Here is a 16,882-nt window from a genome sequence, read left to right on the forward strand (position 1 = left end):
ATTGCACATTGTGGCATCTAAGCAGTATGTTATTTTTTTCTTGCAGGCTCAGAGCAATTCTCTGAAGGAAGAAAAACTCCCATGGATTCCATTCGGTGTCTGCCCTATTTCTGAGGGGCAGAAATGTGCTTTTGGAATTTTAATAATGAAAGAAGGGAAGGGAGATGGGGAAGGACAAATTGAGAGAGAGAGGGAGAGAGAGAGAGAGAGAGAATTATTTTCTCTTAGGACCAAAGATGGATCTGGAGTTTTGGAGGGAACAGGTTGCCTTGGGTTGGAGATTTGGCTTCCTCCCCCATTGGCTCTAGGCAAGGGAAGGAAGGCGGTATGTGGAAAGAGACACTTGGAGCAGTGTACCGATGTATTCACAGGACACACAAACGCACACAAGAACAACCCCGGAGACAGACAAGGCTCTGACTGACAAAAGCTAACAGCGCAACCACACAAACGACAAATGCTCCCAACAAAAGATACAAACACATGAGGAGGAAGAGGATACATGCAAGAGTCTCACACCCACAAAACAGAAACATACACACAAGATTCATTAAACCAAGGGATTCAAACACCCACAACCCGTAGCCATGCAGAAATCCAAACATGAGGTAAGGAAAGATGTGATTCACAAAAGCAAGAATTTGGCTTTTCCCGTTTTTGGCAATGAATAACACTTGAAAGGTGCTAATACTACAATGGCTAGTAGTTGTCAATAGTGAGGATTAAAACACACTGGTGTGAACTGTGGTTCTACTGGTACAGCTGAATCCAGGCTAGGGCTTGCACTGGCAATCGGCACAAAAACTGCTTTCTCTCTCTCCATCCATCTATCCCCACACACCCATCTCTCTCTGTCTACTTATATTTGTGCCCATCCTGTTCCAGGAATCTTTGAATATGACAAGCCATTTCCAGCACACTCCTTAAGTATTCAGAGGCGTATGTTTGTGCTGTCACCAATGTAACACAACCAGATAGTGATCACTTTGCAGGTATCAGGCTTTATGGATTTTAAGGAGCACAGGGAACTCCAGAAAGGAGCAAAATATTGCAGTGTCCAGTAACACTTAACCATGATGAGTATGAGGATTCCTCATTGTTAGACTCAATGCACAACACCAGAAGTGTGAAATTGATGGATATTTCTTATTTAAACAACTGTTTTTTAGATGGCCACTATGTGGCAGCAGGAAGTACAAAATAAGTAAGGGGTGGTGATATTGTGTAATGGGCACTAGGGGCGGCAGAGGATGGGGCCGGGGAAGGGGCACCTATACTGTATAATGGGCCCTAGGGGGCAGCGGGGGGGGGGGGAAGAGGTGGCTACACTGTTTAATGGGCACTAGGGGAAGCAGAGAGAGGGGATGGGCACTAGGAGCAGTAGAGGATCGATGGTGAGGTTATATTGTATAGACTAGGCGTAGGGATGGAAACACCTAAACAATCTAACCAGTGTTCAGAGGCTGGTGAGGAGCCGGGTGCCATGACTGGTGTGTTAGTGACAGAGTGGGCTTAGGGGAAACAGCAGGGTCCTGTGGCTGCCCTCTATACCCTGAGTGGAAGCAACATCCGCTCCTCATAGTACACAGGGTGCCCCTGGCAGCAACTGATGAGAATTCTCGAGGAAAGGTATGTCCCGGTATAGGAGCAGGTCGACAAGTTGTATATGCAGACAGTGATGGTGAAGGAAACTTTGCTCCAGAGCAGGCCACTTGGGAAGGGTGTCCCACCCCCAAAGCAGACATTGTTGATGGGCCGGATGGGCGCGTGGATGAAGGTGTTGATCAGCTTCCCATAGATTCTCCGTCTCCTCATCATCATGCTGCAGTAGGCTCTGGGATTGGGGGCTGGGGTCCGTGGATTGTTCACATGGTGCCTAATGAACAGTCTGTTCTGCGTGACACATGGCTGCCCACCAGCCAGAGCCAGGCAGGCCACCAGCAAGACAAGGGGCAGCAGGAGCATGGGGCGGGGTCCCCTCAGAACCAGGGCTGTGTCTGTCACTAGATCAACCTGCAGTAGGGAGAGGAGGGATGGATGGAGACAGTGTGGAGTGGGGATCTGCCTCCTCCATAGCATCTCCTGGGCTCAACCTCGCCCCACCCCACCCCTCCTGATATCCCTACCAATCCCACTCTGCTCAGAGCCCCTCCCATTCTCCCAGCCCCATTGTGCTGAGGCCTTCTCAGAACCTGGCTCATCGGGGGCTCCATTGTGCCAGGTGCTGCCCTGACCTCCACCGAGATCGGGGCCTGCTCCTCTAACCCACTGTTCCCCATTCCCCTCCCAGAGCCAGGGATAGAACCCAGGTGTTTGGTGTCTCAGACTGTGACCGGGGGGACCCACGCCCCTTGTGCCAGGTGCTGCAAAGATTCCAACTGAAATCATCTCCCGCCTCCTCTAACCCTCTGTTCTCCACCCAGAGGTGGAGAGTGAACCCAAGAGTCCTGACTCCCAGCTCCCCTGCTGTAACCACTAGAACAGTGATACTCAGACCTCAGTAGCTGAGGAGCCAGATTAGTGATCAACATTACCCAAATGAGACACAGTGTGAATTCATTGTTTCATTTACTATAGTACTAGTCATATTTAAAAATGTGACAGGCAAATATTTAGTTTAGATAGAGAGATAGATAGATTAAATACTGCCTGTTATACTGTTATATATATATATATATATATATATATATATATATATAAAATTCTCACAGCAAATAAGTTAATAATAATAACTTAGTGCAAGTTGATAATTTAATTGGTTAATAACACAGTAAAAGCCTCCTGACTGGTTATTAACTGAGACGGGTTAATAATTATGTAAGCAGAGTCAGAACAAGCTCCACCCTGACATCTGGTGGTGAGGTGTGGCAAGTTGTGGAAAAGAACTTCAGGGGCCGATCTCATTTGTATAGGCACACCCACCCCGCCTAGAATGAGGGCATAGCTGCCCAAATGGTCACTTTGACTGCTGTGGGATCCCCAAAAGTCTCTGTCCCTGGTCAGGGCAGCCCCAGAGTTCGAAAGTTCATCTGCAGAGTTTTACCTCCCAACCTGGGTGGAGATTGGGGGGAGCGGGTTAAGGGGCACCTTATGTGGTCCAAAGCTGATGGCCTCACCTCTCCATGCAACTCCGCTCTGCCAGCCGCCCCATGACTTCCATCATAACAAAAGGCCAAGTACAGTTCCACTGTCCTTGATTCCCATAGTCAGGGTAATAACAATTTATTCTTCCTGCCCCAATAACAGAGACACTGGGGATCCCACAGCAGCCAAAGTGACCATTTGGGCAGCTATGCTCTCATTCTAGGCAGGGTGGGTGTGCCTATGCAAATGAGATAGGCCCCTGAAGTTCTTTTCCACAACTTGCCACACCTCACCACCAGATGTCAGTTAAATCACACTGTGTTTTCATATCATGTGCTGCAAAGAGCTGCAGGAGACACATTAAAGAGCCACTTGTGGCTCGCGACCTGCAGTCTGAGTATCGTTGAACTAGCTCATGCTGCCTCCCAGAAGTAAACCCTGCAGTTGCAGCCCCATGTGACACTGTTCTCTGCTCTCTCCCAGCTGGTGGAATCTCCTGCAACTTACCCAAGTCCTTGTTCCTTTGCTGTCGTCAGAATGATGGATCCCAGCCTCTGCTGAGTTGAAACTCACCCATATCCTCCATCCTGTCTTGGAGCACGTAATATAGAGCCCAGCCAGACATGAAGCAGGAGGAGTGGGAGGGGAAATCCAGTAAGCTATTGGGTAAGGACGATTTTCTGATATCTGTCCATTAAAATCAGTGGCCCAGCAGGTAGGGCGTGGGTGAGGAACAAACAGTACATGTCCTGCTAGAGACCTGGACTCCACAAAGACATCTAAGGGTGTGTCTACCCAGCAAGCACAGGTGCGGTTGTAGGTTGGGTGAGTGTGGCAGGTGGTACAGACTTTTCCGTGGGGTAGCTGCCCCAGTACCAGCCCTCCAGGGACTCTGTTACAAATTCTGGTCACCAGCCTGTGCTGCTGTCCTGGCCACCATGTCCCCTCCGCTGTTGTTTCCCAGGCTAGCTAGATTAAAGCCAGGGTAGGAACGCCCACCTGTGCTATACTCACACCTTCATTTGCTGTGCAGATGGACCTTGAGTCCGGACCCCTTCCTAATCCAGTTCTAGCCTGGAAACTCCTAGCTCTGCCAGTGTCCCACAGTCCTGAGCTGCAGCCTCTGCTGTCTCAGCCGTGGGCTCTTTGGCAGTAATTTAGTTGGAATATATAGACCCAGAGAGTTAATGGTGTGACTGTGACCCTGTCACTGTCCAAGATTAAACAATGTTAAACAAGGTTCGGGGTTTGGTATCCAGAGCCCTTGGCCTGCTCAGTCCCATGGCAAACACACTGTTAACAATCCTTTCCACTTTTCATTAAAGATACAGAAAAGCAGGAAAAGCAGATCAAGCATTTGAACTGTCAAGTGTTAAGGCTTTTATTTTAACTGCTTCCCTTGTTCCCTTTCCCTGTGGTTGGGAGAGGTTTCTGAAGGAAACCATTCTGTGTGACAGTCCCATAAATAGTATTAAAGATGGTAATAACTGTCCCAGGGGACAAAGAGAAGCTTTTATCTGAGATGGGTTGGAGCTGTTGTTGCTGTTGTATTTACAGTGCAGTCCTGTTTCCCAGAAGACAAAACACGACAGACACACACACAAAAGGGAAAGAGAAGAATGGCAAAGAGAGAAAATGCAGTCCCTGTCTCCGGTGTGACTCTCCCTTGCAGCCTCAGTGCTGGAAAAATCCAGGCCTGGTTTACGATCTTACCAACCGCTCTGAGGTGTTCAGGGCACTGCTTTTAAGGGCCTCTTTGATCACAGCCTTACAGCTGTGCTGTGAAATATTCAGTCTTGGCAGGCTAAACCAAATACTTATTAGATGGACAGAAAAAGGTAGATAAGAGTAAAAATATGCTGGGAAGGAAAAAGGACACACGGAGCAGTGGGGAGGCAAACTCCCCCACCCCAGAATTTAGCTGGAACCAGTGGAGGGGGCCATGTCACCTGGGTCTCTCTCTGGCCCAGTCTGGTCAGGACGTCTCTTGGGATTAAGATGAAGGTGGCCCAGGGGTGTCGTGCTGGATCCTGTGCTCCCAGGAGGTGGCCAGGGTGGCAGCCATGTTGATAATGCTCACTCTTTCCCCTTCGTTCAGTCATGTTGCGTTCACTTCCGCTCCTCTGTCAGTTTTTCACCCCCCTTTTTTTGAGAGCACAAAAGTTTAGGAAATCCTCAGAAAAGGAGGAGTTAGACCTAATTTCCAGTGAGGCCTAATTTCCCACACACCAATTTTGGTCTGTTGATTTCCGGTCCCACATTTTTTTTGTTTACCAGGCAGGATCTTACTACAGGCCTTGAGTGATATCATGGGGCCTGTCTGTTTGGACTAATTCAGTCTCACTCTCACTTGTGCACCTTTCCCCATCCACATTTCTTGCTATTTGTAATTGGAGATTTTGTCAAATTTTACTCTTTCCGGTTGACCTTAAATTTCAGGTAAATTTGTAGGCCTAGTTATTACAACAGCTCCCGAACCTCCACAGTTCTGCCGGTGAGCCTCAGACCCCAGCCAAATGTAAGATACCTTTAGGACCTGGATGCCATGAAAATTATTGAGAAACTGGGTGTCCTAATCACTTGAATGACTTGAAAGGGGGAGTCAGAGCACACGAACCCCTCGGGCTGCATTGCTCTCAGGACAGGAAAAGAGGATAGTAGCCAGCTTCACCTGGATCAAATTCTGCCAGCAAAAATTATTAATGGCCCCAACCAGACTTCAACTCGCAATGCTTGATGGTGAAGATTAGTGCTCTGACCCCTCCGCAGCAGAACTGCAGTGGCCAGTGGACCAGCATGAAAGGGGTGACACGTGATGACATTGCACCACCCAGCACTGCTACTTTCTTTGTTGGTCAAAGGATGGGTTTCTCACCTAGTACGTATGCAATTATTGGTTCAAAGCCCACAAGAGCCACACTTTGACAATGACTCTGTTTCATTCTGTTCCTCTTGTGCAGAGATCGGGGGTGGCACCTGGACTGATCTGGCCTTCAGCAATGATTTTTGGGATGCCACAGGCCAGGGTCCCTCCAGCTCAGTTTCTGACACTAGCCTGTCCCAGTTGCTTCAGAGGAAGTAATGTTGCAAAAGAATTATAAAAACAAACTTGCTCAGAGAGAAAGTTTTTCCTGACCTTCCTCAGTTAGTGAATGGCTTAGGCCCTGAAGCATGAAGATTTATAACTGTTGTGTCAGTATCAATTTTGGGAAGGGAGTGGGGCCTAGTGGTTTAGCTCAAGGAAAATGGGAATAAGGACTCTTGGTTTCTATCCCTAACCTGGCAAAGGAATGGGGTCCATTGGATTAGAACAGGGCAGATGAAAACTCAGGTCTCCTGGGTTTTTTCCTCCTGCTTTTGGAGGGGAAAGGGGTTTAGTGGTTAGAGCAGGGCCAGCAGTAGCAGTCAGGACTCCAAGATTCTATTTCCAAAACTAGGGAAAAGGTTGTTAGTGGCCTTGAAATCACAAGACAGCCTCACTGAAAAACACAACACATTTCCAGCACAGTCCTTAAGTGTTCAAAGGCTTATGTTCTTCTCCCTAGTTGTGACACAACAAGCCAGGGATTGCTATGCAGACAGGGGGAAATATTTTAAAAGAAAATAATGACCAATAACACTTAATAATAATGAATATGAGGATTCTCCATTATGAGACTAACAAGAAAATACCAAAACTGTGAAACTGAATGATATTTCTAAAAGGATTCGTTTTAGATGTCAACTATGTGGCAGCAAGTAGGACAAGATAGTAAAGTGAGGGGTGGGAAAGGGGCAGCTATACTGTATCATGGGCACTAGGGTGCAGCAGAGGGCGGAGGTGGGGAGGGGGGCTATACTGTATAATGGGCACTACGGTGTAGCAGAGGGTGGGGGTGGGAAGGGGCGGCTATACTGTATCATGGGCACTAGGGGGCAGCAGAGGGTGGGGGTGGGGAGGGGCGGCTATACTGTATAATGGGCACTAGGGGCAGCAGAGGTTGGGGGTGGGGAAGGGGCGGCTATACTGTATAAGGGGCAGTAGGGGCAGCAGAGGGCGGGGGTGGTGAAGGGGCAGCTATACTGTATAATGGGCACTAGGGGCAGCAGAGGTTGGGGGTGGGGAAGGGGCGGCTATACTGTATAAGGGGCAGTAGGGGCAGCAGAGGGCGGGGGTGGTGAAGGGGCAGCTATACTGTATAATGGGCACTAGGGGCAGCAGAGGGTGGGGAAGGGGCGGCTATACTGTATAAGGGGCAGTAGGGGCAGCAGAGGGCTGGGGTGGGGAAGGAGCGGCTATACTGTATAATGGGCACTAGGGTGCAGCAGAGGGTGGGGGGTGCAAGCACCCAGACAATCTGACCAGAGTTCAGAGGTAGATGAGGAGTCGGATGCCATTGCTCGTGTGGGAGGGACAGAGCATGGTTAGAGGAAGCATCAGGGTCCCCTGCCTGTCCAAGCTGGGCCCTACATCTATCCCACAAGGAGCACAGGGAGCCCTTTACAGCAGCGAATGACAATTTTCTGGGACATCGGTGTCCCTGTGTAAGCATGGATCGGTGGGTTGTATCGGCATTGGGTGGTGGGGAAGACAGCTTTGCTCCTGTGCAACCCACCCGTGTTGGGTATCCCTCCACCAAAGCAGATGTTGTTGACAATTGGGATGGGCGCGTGGATGAAGGGGGTGAGAATCTTCCCATAAATTCCTTGTTTCTTCATCATTGTGTTGCCGTAGGTTCTGGGGTTTTGGGCTGCGGTCCGTGGATAGTCCACCTGGCTCTTATTGAATATTCTGTTCTGCATGGCACATGGCTGCCCACTGGCCACTAGCGCACGCTGCCTCAGTTGCAATTGAGCCTGCAGTTGCAGCCCCATGTGACACTGCACTCTCCTCTCTCCCAGCTGGTGGAATCTCCCGCAAATTACCCAAGCCCTTGTTCTTTCGCTGTCGTCACAGCAATGGATCCAGGCCTCTGTGGAGCTGAACCTCACCCTGATCCTCCTGCCCTTCTTGGCATGGTTTATATAAAGCCCAGCCAGGTATGGAGGTGAAGGATTGGGAAGGGAAATCCAGGAAGCCATTGTGTAAGCACGATTTCCCTGTATCTGGCATTTAAAAGCAGTGGCCCAGCAGGCAGGGCGTTGGTGATGAACAAGCAGCAGATGTCCTGGCAGAGACCTGAGCTCCACAGAAACATCTAGAGTGTGATTGTAGTGTTGGTAGATGTAGCCGGGGTGATTTAACCTAGCTAGTAGGGGCAATAATACCAGGTAACATAGACTTCACCCCAGGGAAGCTGCCCCTGTGCCAGCCCACCAGGGATCCTGGGTACCTACTCTTCTTGCCAGCCTGTGCTGAAGTCCAGGCCAGCATGTCCTCACTGCTGTTGTTTCACATGCTAGCTAGATTAACACTACCACAGGATCGCGCACGCATGCTGCAATCCCACCTTCATTTGCTGTGTAGACTCACTCTGAGTCCTGACCCCCTGACACCTTCCCAATCCAGTACTAGCCTAGAAACTCACAGCTCTGCCGGTCCTGACCCGCAGCCCCTGCTATCCCAGCCCTGGGCTGTGTTGCAGTACATTAGGTGGAATATATAGAGTCAAAGAATCAATGGTGTTAACCTGGCCCTGTCACTGTCCAAGATTCAACCGTGTTAAACAAGGTTCGGGGTTTGGTATCCAGAGCCCTCGGTCTGCTCAGTCCCATGGCAAACACACCGTTAACAATATTTTCCACCTCTTATTAAAGACAGAAAAGAAGGAAAAACACCTCAAACATTGGAAATGTAAAGTATAAAGGCTTTTATTTTAATGGCATCCCTTGTTTTCTTTTTGGTTAGTTGAGAGAGTTTTTAGAAGGACGCCCTCCCTGTGTGACAGTCTCATAAATGGTATTAAAGATGGTAATAACTGTCCTTTGGAGAAAAAGGGAAGAAGTTAGTTGTGATGGGCTGGAGCTGTCATTGTTACAGTTCCATCCTGTCTCCTAGAAGACAAAACACAACAGACACACACACGAGAGGGGAAAGAGAAGAATGACAAAGAGAGAAAACGCAGCTTCTGTCTCTGGTGTGACTCTCCCTTGCATTCTCACAGCTGGAGAAACACAGACACGGAATACAATATTACTAGATGTTCTGAGACTCAGCAACTTGTACTAGCCTGGGGGTGTTCAGGGCATTGCTTTTAGCTGCCTCTTTGATCATAGGGCCACAGCCGTGTTGTGAAATATCCAGTTTTAGCTGGTTAGAACAGACTTTTGTTAGACAGAAGGAAAAAGGAGAAGGACAGGAAAGGCGAAAAATAAGTTGGGAAGGAAAAAGGCACATGATGGGGTGGGGAGACAAACTCTCCCATCCCTGGGGGTAGCTGCAATTTAGCCATAGCTGGTGGAAGTGGCCATGTCATTTGGGTCCCCCTGTCTCTTGGGATTAGGATGAAGGAGGCCTAGGGGTGGCATGCTGTATACTGTGTTCCCAGGGGATAGCCATGATGATAATGATCGCTCCTTCCCCTGAGTTTAGTCAGAAAATTTTGTGTTTGCTTCCTTTCCTCTATAAATTTTTCTCCCATGCTCCCTGTCCTTTTTTGAGACCCCCAAAGGAAGTGATGGCTGGAATACCCCTCCCTTCATTATAGAAGTCACCAGTTAGGCCTAATTTCCCACACATGATTTTTGATAAATTGATTTCTGGTCCCATGCTTCTCTTGTTTACCAGGGAAGATTTTTACACAGGTTTTAAGTACAATCAGGGGGTCTGACTGTTTGGAGTAATTCAGTCTCTGTCTCACTTTTGTATCTTTCCTTATCAACATTTATTGCTATGTGTGACTGGAGATTTCATCAACTTTTATACTTTCCAGTTGATCTTAAAATTCAGGTAAACTTGTAGGCCCAGTTATTACAACAGCTCCCCCACATCCCACAGCTCTGCCAGTGCCCCGTCAACCTGCAGCCAAATGTAAGGCATCTGAAGGTCATGAAAATTACTGAGGACCTGGGCGTCCTAATGGCTTGGGTGATTTGAAAGTGGCAGTCCGAGCACATGCACCTGTTGGGCTGCAGTGCCGTCAGTACAGGAAGAGAGAATAGTAGCCAGCTTGAGGTAGATCAAACTCTCCGAGGACAAATTTAAAATGGCCACAACCTGACTTTCACTCACCCCTCCAGATTGTGGCAATTAGTGCTCTGATCCCCGAGCAGCAGAACTGCAGTGGTCAGCGGAACAGCAGGACAAGGGGTGATGTGTGATAACAGTGCACATTGTGACAACTAACTGCTACGTTACTCTTTCCCGGCAGGATAAGAGTGATTCTCTGAAGGAAGACGACCTCCCACTGGATGCCATTGGGTGTCTACCTGTCAGGGTTCCCTCCCCACTGTGAACGATGGGGTACAGATGTGGGGACCTGCATGAAAGACCCCCTAGGCTTATTTCTACCAGCTTAGGTTAAAAACTTCTCCAAGGCACAAATCCTTTCCTTATCCTTGGACGGTATTGCTGCCACCACCAAGTCATTTAGACAAAGATGCAGGAAAGACTACTTGGAGTCCCTATTTCCCCAAAATATTCCCCCAAGCCCCTTCACCCCCTTTCCTGGGGAGGCTTGAGAATAATATACCAACCAATTGCCTTTAATAAAAGTACAGACCAGACCCTTTATGTTTAGGACAGTAAAATCAATCAGGTTCTTAAAAGAAGAACTTTATTATAAAAAAGTAAAAGAAGCACCTCTCTAAAAATCAGGATGGAAAGTAATTTTACAGGGTAATAAAAAGATTTAAAACACAGAGGATTCCCTTCTAGGCTCAACTTCAAAGTTACAAAAACAGGAATAAACCTCCCTCTTAGCACAGAGAAAATTCACAAGCTAAAACAAAAGATAATCGAATACATTTCCTTCTAATTCTAATACATTTGAATACAATTTCTGTAATCTGAAATGTATCATTTCAGTAGGAACTGGGTTACCTGCTTGGTCTCTCTCTATCCAGAGGGAACAAACAAAGAGAGCCCAAACAACCCCACCCCAGATCTGAAAGTATCTTCTTTCCTTATTGGTTTTTTATGCAGGTGCCAACCAGGTTATTTGAGCTTCTTAACCCCTTGCAGGTAAAGGAGGGATTTTATGCTACGCTTAGCTGTATGCTTATGACACTGCCATATCTCTGAGGAGAAGAAATGTGTTCTTGGAATTTCAGCAATGAAAGAAGGAAAGAGAGATGGGGAAGGACAAACAGGGAGAAAGAGATTGATAAATGAGTGATGTACATTATTTTCTTTTCTCTTAGCACCTAATAAGGGCCTGGAGTTTTGGAGGGAACAGACTGCAGTGGGTTGCAATTTGGCTTCCTCTCCCATTGGCTCTAGGCAAGGGAAGGAAGGCAGTATGTGGAAAGAGACAGTCAGAGGAATGTACCAAGGTATTCACAGGACACAAACACACACAAGAAACAACCCTGGAGAAAGACAAGGCTCCGACTGATGAAAGCAAAAGGCACAACCACACAAAAGACAAATTTTCTCAACAAATGATACAAACACCCATGAGGAGGAAAAGGAATCATAGAATCATAGAATATCAGGGTTGGAAGGGACCTCAGGAGGTCATCTAGTCCAACCCTCTGCTCAAAGCAGGACCAATCCCCAATTAAATCATCCCAGCCAGGGCTTTGTCAAGTCTGACCTTAAAAACTTCTAAGGAAGGAGATTCGACCACCTCCCTAGGTAACGCATTCCCGTGTTTCACCACCCTCCTCCTGAAAAAGTTTTTCCTAATATCCAACCTAAACCTCCCCCACTGCAACTTGAGACCATTACTCCTTGTCCTGTCCTCTTCTGCCACTGAGAATAGTCTAGAACCATCCTCTTTGGAACCACCTCTCAGGTAGTTGAAAGCAGCTATCAAATCCCCCCTCATTCTTCTCTTCTGCAGACTAAACAATCCCAGTTCCCTCAGCCTCTCCTCATAACTCATGTGTTCCAGACCCCTAATCATTTTTGTTGCCCTTCGCTGGACTCTCTCCAATTTATCCACATCCTTCTTGTAGTGTGGGGCCCAAAACTGGACACAGTACCCCAGATGAGGCCTCACCAATGTCAAATAGAGGGGAACGATCACATCCCTTGATCTGCTGGCAATGCCCCTACTTATACATCCCAAAATGCCATTGGTCTTCTTGGCAACAAGGGCACACTGTTGACTCATATCCAGCTTCTTGTCCACTGTCACCTCTAGGTCCTAGGAGACATGCAAGAGGCTCACATGCACAAAACAGAAACATATACACAAGAAACATAACATGATACACACAAGATTGACTTAAGCAAGGGATTCAAACACCCACAACCCAGACCCACACAGAAACCAAACATGAGGTTGATACGGATGCGACTGACAAAAACAAGAGTTTGTATTTTTCCATTTTTGGCAATGACCACCATGGAAAAGGTGTTGATACGACTAGGGCTAGTTGCCAACAATAGTGAGGATTAACCCACACTGGTGTGAATTGTGGTTCTACTGGTACAGCTGAATCCAGACTAGGGATTGCACTGGAAATTGGTATAAAAACTGCTCTCTCTCTCTCTCTCCATCCATCCTCATATACACTCATTTCTCTCTCTCTCCATCCATCTATCAGCCCACATCCATCTCTCTCTGTCTACTTATATTTGTGCCCATCCTGTTCCAGGAGTCTCTGAACACCAGAAAAAAATTCCAGCACACTCCTTAACTGTTCTGTGGCTTCTGTTCTTGCTCTCCCCAATGTAACACAACCAGGCAGTGATCGCTTTGCAGGTATCAGGCTTCATGGAGTTTAGGGAGCACAGGGAATTGCAGGTGGGGCAAAATATTGAAAAATGAAGAGAACAACATCCAGTAACACTTGACCATGATGAATATCAGGATTCCTCATTATTAGATTGAATGCACAATACCAGAAGGGTGAAATTGATGGATATTTCTTAATTATACGACTGTTTTTTTTTAGATGGCCACTATATTGCAGCAGGGAGTACAAGATAAGTATGTAGCAGTAATATTGTATAATGGGCACTAGGGGCAGAAGAGGGCAGAAGAGGGTGGGGGATGGACACAGGGCAGTAGAGGATGGGCACTAGGGACAGTAGAGGGTGAGGGAGGGTAATGGGTGGTTATACTGTACAGGCTGTTAGGATATAGATATTCAGGTCTGTCTGTAAAGGCCTATACTCTAAGAATTTAGGTGTATTCTTATCACTTGGCTAATTATAGAGGTATAAAAGAAAGAATCAAAATCACTGTCTGCTGGTGTAAGGGCCTTCTCTTACTGTGACAGTCTGAGGCCCTGTTCTTAGGCTAAGGTCTTTGGCTAAGCAGCAGAGGCAGCCATAAGCTAGGAAGCGAACAGTCACATCCTCACATTCCAATCTAGTCACATTGAAATAAGGTGCTATTGGGCTGTTAGGCACTATCAGGACAGAATTGTATTCCTATCACCTCCAGAGAAAGGGAAGTGCCTAGAAAATGTACAAGGAAACTTAGTTTGATAGCATCCTGTCTGGCAAGAACTCACTTATCAATAGCTGGGATGTGAAATCCTCACTTCTGTATTGTCTTGTCATTATAGTTCCCACTTTGCTATTTTGGGAGGGGGGTGAGAGAACCTGGATTTGTGCAGGAAATGGCCCAACTTGATTATCATGTACATTGTGTAAAGAGTTGTCACTTTGGATGGGCTATCACCAGCAGGAGAGTGAATTTGTGTGGGGGGTGGAGGGTGAGAAAACCTGGATTTGTGCTGGAAATGGCCCAACCTGATGATCACTTTAGATAAGCTATTACCAGCAGGACAGTGGGGTGGGAGGAGGTATTGTTTCATATTCTCTGTGTGTATATAAAGTCTGCTGCAGTTTCCACGGTATGCATCCGATGAAGTGAGCTGTAGCTCACGAAAGCTCATGCTCAAATAAATTGGTTAGTCTCTAAGGTGCCACAAGTACTCCTTTTCACTTTGCTATTGTTTGTCTGTATAATCTCTGTCTGGTTCTGTGATTGTTCCTGTCTGCTGTATAATTAATTTTGCTGGGTGTAAACTAATTAAGGTGGTGGGATATAATTGGTTACATAATCATGTTACAATATGTTAGGATTGGTTAGTTAAATTTCAGGAAAATGATTGGTTAAGGTATAGCTAAGCAGAACTCAAGTTTTACTATATAATCTGTAGTCAATGAGGAAGTGAGTGGGTGGGGGTGGGCATGTGTGAGATGGGAACAGGGAATGGGGGTAAGAAAATTGGAATCATGTTTTGCTAAAGGGGGAGATGGGAACAGGGAATGGGGGTAAGAAAATTGGAATCATGTTTTGCTAAAGGGAGAAATGGGAACAGGGACACAGGTGTAAGGCTCTGTGGTGTCAGAGCTGGGAAGGAGGATACTAAGGAAGGAAACTGGAATCATGCTTGCTGGAAGTTCACCCCAATAAACATCGAATTGTTTGCACCTTTGGACTTCGGGTATTGTTGCTCTCTGTTCATGCGAGAAGGACCAGGGAAGTAAGTGGGTGAAGGAAAAAGCCCCCTAACACAGACTAGGGTAAAGGGTGGAAACACCTAAACCATGTGACCAGTGTCTGGAGGTGGCTGAGGCACCAGGTGCCGTGGCTGGTGTGGGAGGGAAAGAGCGGGGGTTAGAGGAAGAAGCAGTGTCCCTTGCAAGCAGCAGCCAACGATAATTTGCTCATGAAATAATCTTCCAGTGTATGAGAGAGACTTGTTATATGTGCAGGTGGTGGCTAAGTAGAAAAGGGTGCTCCTCAATAAGTTAGGAGGGACAGGTATCCCGTTCCCCATGCAGATGTGGTTGAGATGCTCAGAGGGTGCATGGACGAAGGTGTTGACGGGTTTCCCTTATATAGTCATTTTCTTCATCCTCATGTTGCAGTAGCTATTGTGTCTGTTGTATGAGAGCCGTCGAAAGTCCACATGGTGTCTCCTGAATACGTAGTTCCTATCGTAACATGACTGCCCGCTGGCCAAAGCCAGGCAGGCTGTCAGCTGGACGAGGGGCAGCAAGAGCGCCGGGCAGGGTCCACTTCGGGCCATGGCCGTGTCTGTCACTAGATCAGCCTGCAGTGGGGAGAGCAGGGAATGGATGGAGACAGTGGAGAGTGGGGATCTGCCTCCTCCATGGCACCTCCTGGGCTCAATCCCACCACTCCTGATATCCCTGCCGGCCCCACTCTGCCCAGAGCCCCTGCCATTCTCCCAGCCCCATTGTGCTGAGGCCTTCTCAGAACCTGGTCATCCTAACCTCTCTGTTTTTAACTAACTTTACACCCGAGAGTTAGACAGAAAACCAAACACCAAAACAAAAAAGACTTGGCTTGTAAAATTTTGCTGTGCTGAATAGGATACCTATATTCTCTGATAGTGATTGTCAGCCTACAGAAAAATCCAAAAAACCCACAAAACCTAACACCTTTTGTCTCCAGGCAAATTGGCAGAAATCCCCTCAAGTTACTCTTAGGTTAAAAAAAAAAAACTTTCAGGTCTGTGAGGACTGGTGAATTTCCCTGCAGGAGGCTAACTACTCTGCCTTAGGTAGAGAAAACCTGTCTCCGCTCTGGTCCCAAAGCAAAGGAAGAAAGCTTCCAACTATTTCCAGTTGGAGACCTGCTTTCCAGCAGCCCAAAGGAAAAAATTCCTTTTCAAATCTGTGCTCCTTGTTCAAAAAAAAAAAAATAAAAAATCAAAATCCTAAAAAATCCTAAAACTAACACTTTTGTCTTCAGGCAAATAGGTAGAAATCCCCACTAGTTGCTCTTAGGAAAAAAAAAACTTCAGGTCTGTGAAGACTTGTGAATTTCCCTGCAGGAGGTTAACTACTCTGTCTCCAGTCAAAGAAAACCTGCAATTCACAAAAGATAATTCCCTTTTGTCTCTGCTCTGGCCCCAAAGCAAAGAAAAAACTAGCTGCTTTCAGTTGGACCTGCTTTGCAGCAGCCCAAAAGAAAAAAAATATTCCCTTTTAAAAATCTGTGCTTCTGGTTCAAAAAAATCTCAAATTGATCTCAAAATGATTTCAGGTTAATCCCACCATTCTGCCACCATGTCAAGGTTCCTTCCCCACTTTGAAATCTAGGGTACAAATGTGGGAACCTGCATGAAAACCTCCTAAGCTTACTTTTACCAGCTTAGGAGGTTTTCATGCTATTTTACCCTTTGCCCTTGGTTTTCCACTGCCACCACCAAACGTTTCTCTGGATTCCTGAGAAAGTGTTGTTTGGAACGGTCTTTCCCTCCAAAAATCCTCCCAACCCTTGTACCCTACTTCTTGGGGAAGATTTGGTAAAAATCCTCACCAATTTGCATAGGTGACCACAGACCCAAGCCCTTGGATCTTAGAACAATGAAAAAAAGCATTCAGTTCTTGAAAAGAAACATTTTAATAGAAGAAACAGTAAAAAGAAAAGGATCACCTCTGTAAGATCAGCATGGTAAATACCTTACAGGGTAATTAGATTCAAAACATTGAGAATCCCTCTAGGCAAAACCTTAAGTTACAAAAAGACACACAGACAGGAATATTCATTCTATTCAGCACAACTTACTTTCTCAGCCATTTAAAAAAATCATAATCTAATGCATATCTAGCTAGATTACTTACCAAGTTCTAAGATTCCATTCCTGTTCTGTCCCCGGCAAAAGCCTCACCCAGATAGACACAGACCCTTTGATGTTCTCCCTCTTCCTAGCTTTTGAAAGTATCTTGTCTCCTCATTGGTCATTTTGGTCAGGTGCCAGTGAGGTTATCCTAGCTTCT

The 16,882-nt window shown here is 46.8% G+C and overlaps 1 protein-coding gene across 1 annotated transcript; it reads right to left on the reverse strand.

The window, feature by feature from the left end:
- Nucleotides 1-1,377: 1,377 nt before the first annotated feature.
- LOC125622513 (uncharacterized) lies at nucleotides 1,378-7,866 on the reverse strand. The gene is made up of 3 exons (XM_048820603.2): nucleotides 7,680-7,866; nucleotides 3,592-3,743; nucleotides 1,378-2,013 (listed from the first exon to the last, which is right to left on the reverse strand). Exons 1-3 carry the CDS (start codon nucleotides 7,864-7,866, stop codon nucleotides 1,546-1,548), a joined length of 807 nt encoding a protein of 268 aa, XP_048676560.2. The 3' UTR covers nucleotides 1,378-1,545.
- Between the last annotated feature and the right edge of the window lie 9,016 nt (nucleotides 7,867-16,882).

The sequence above is a fragment of the Caretta caretta genome, chromosome 13, assembly GCF_965140235.1.
Source record: "Caretta caretta isolate rCarCar2 chromosome 13, rCarCar1.hap1, whole genome shotgun sequence".
Taxonomy (NCBI): Eukaryota; Metazoa; Chordata; order Testudines; family Cheloniidae; genus Caretta; species Caretta caretta.

What these genes read in the sequence shown, in the direction of transcription:
- LOC125622513 (XM_048820603.2), bottom strand. Translation starts at nt 7,866, where the DNA reads ATGCAGAACAGAATATTCAATAAGAGCCAGGTGGACTATCCACGGACC. An exon ending in TGGAGGGATACCCAACACGG is followed by an intron (nt 3,744 to 7,679) that starts GTGGGTTGCACA and finishes CTTACCCAATAG; the next exon opens with CTTACTGGATTTCCCCTCCC. An exon ending in GCAAAGGAACAAGGACTTGG is followed by an intron (nt 2,014 to 3,591) that starts GTAAGTTGCAGG and finishes TCCCTACTGCAG; the next exon opens with GTTGATCTAGTGACAGACAC.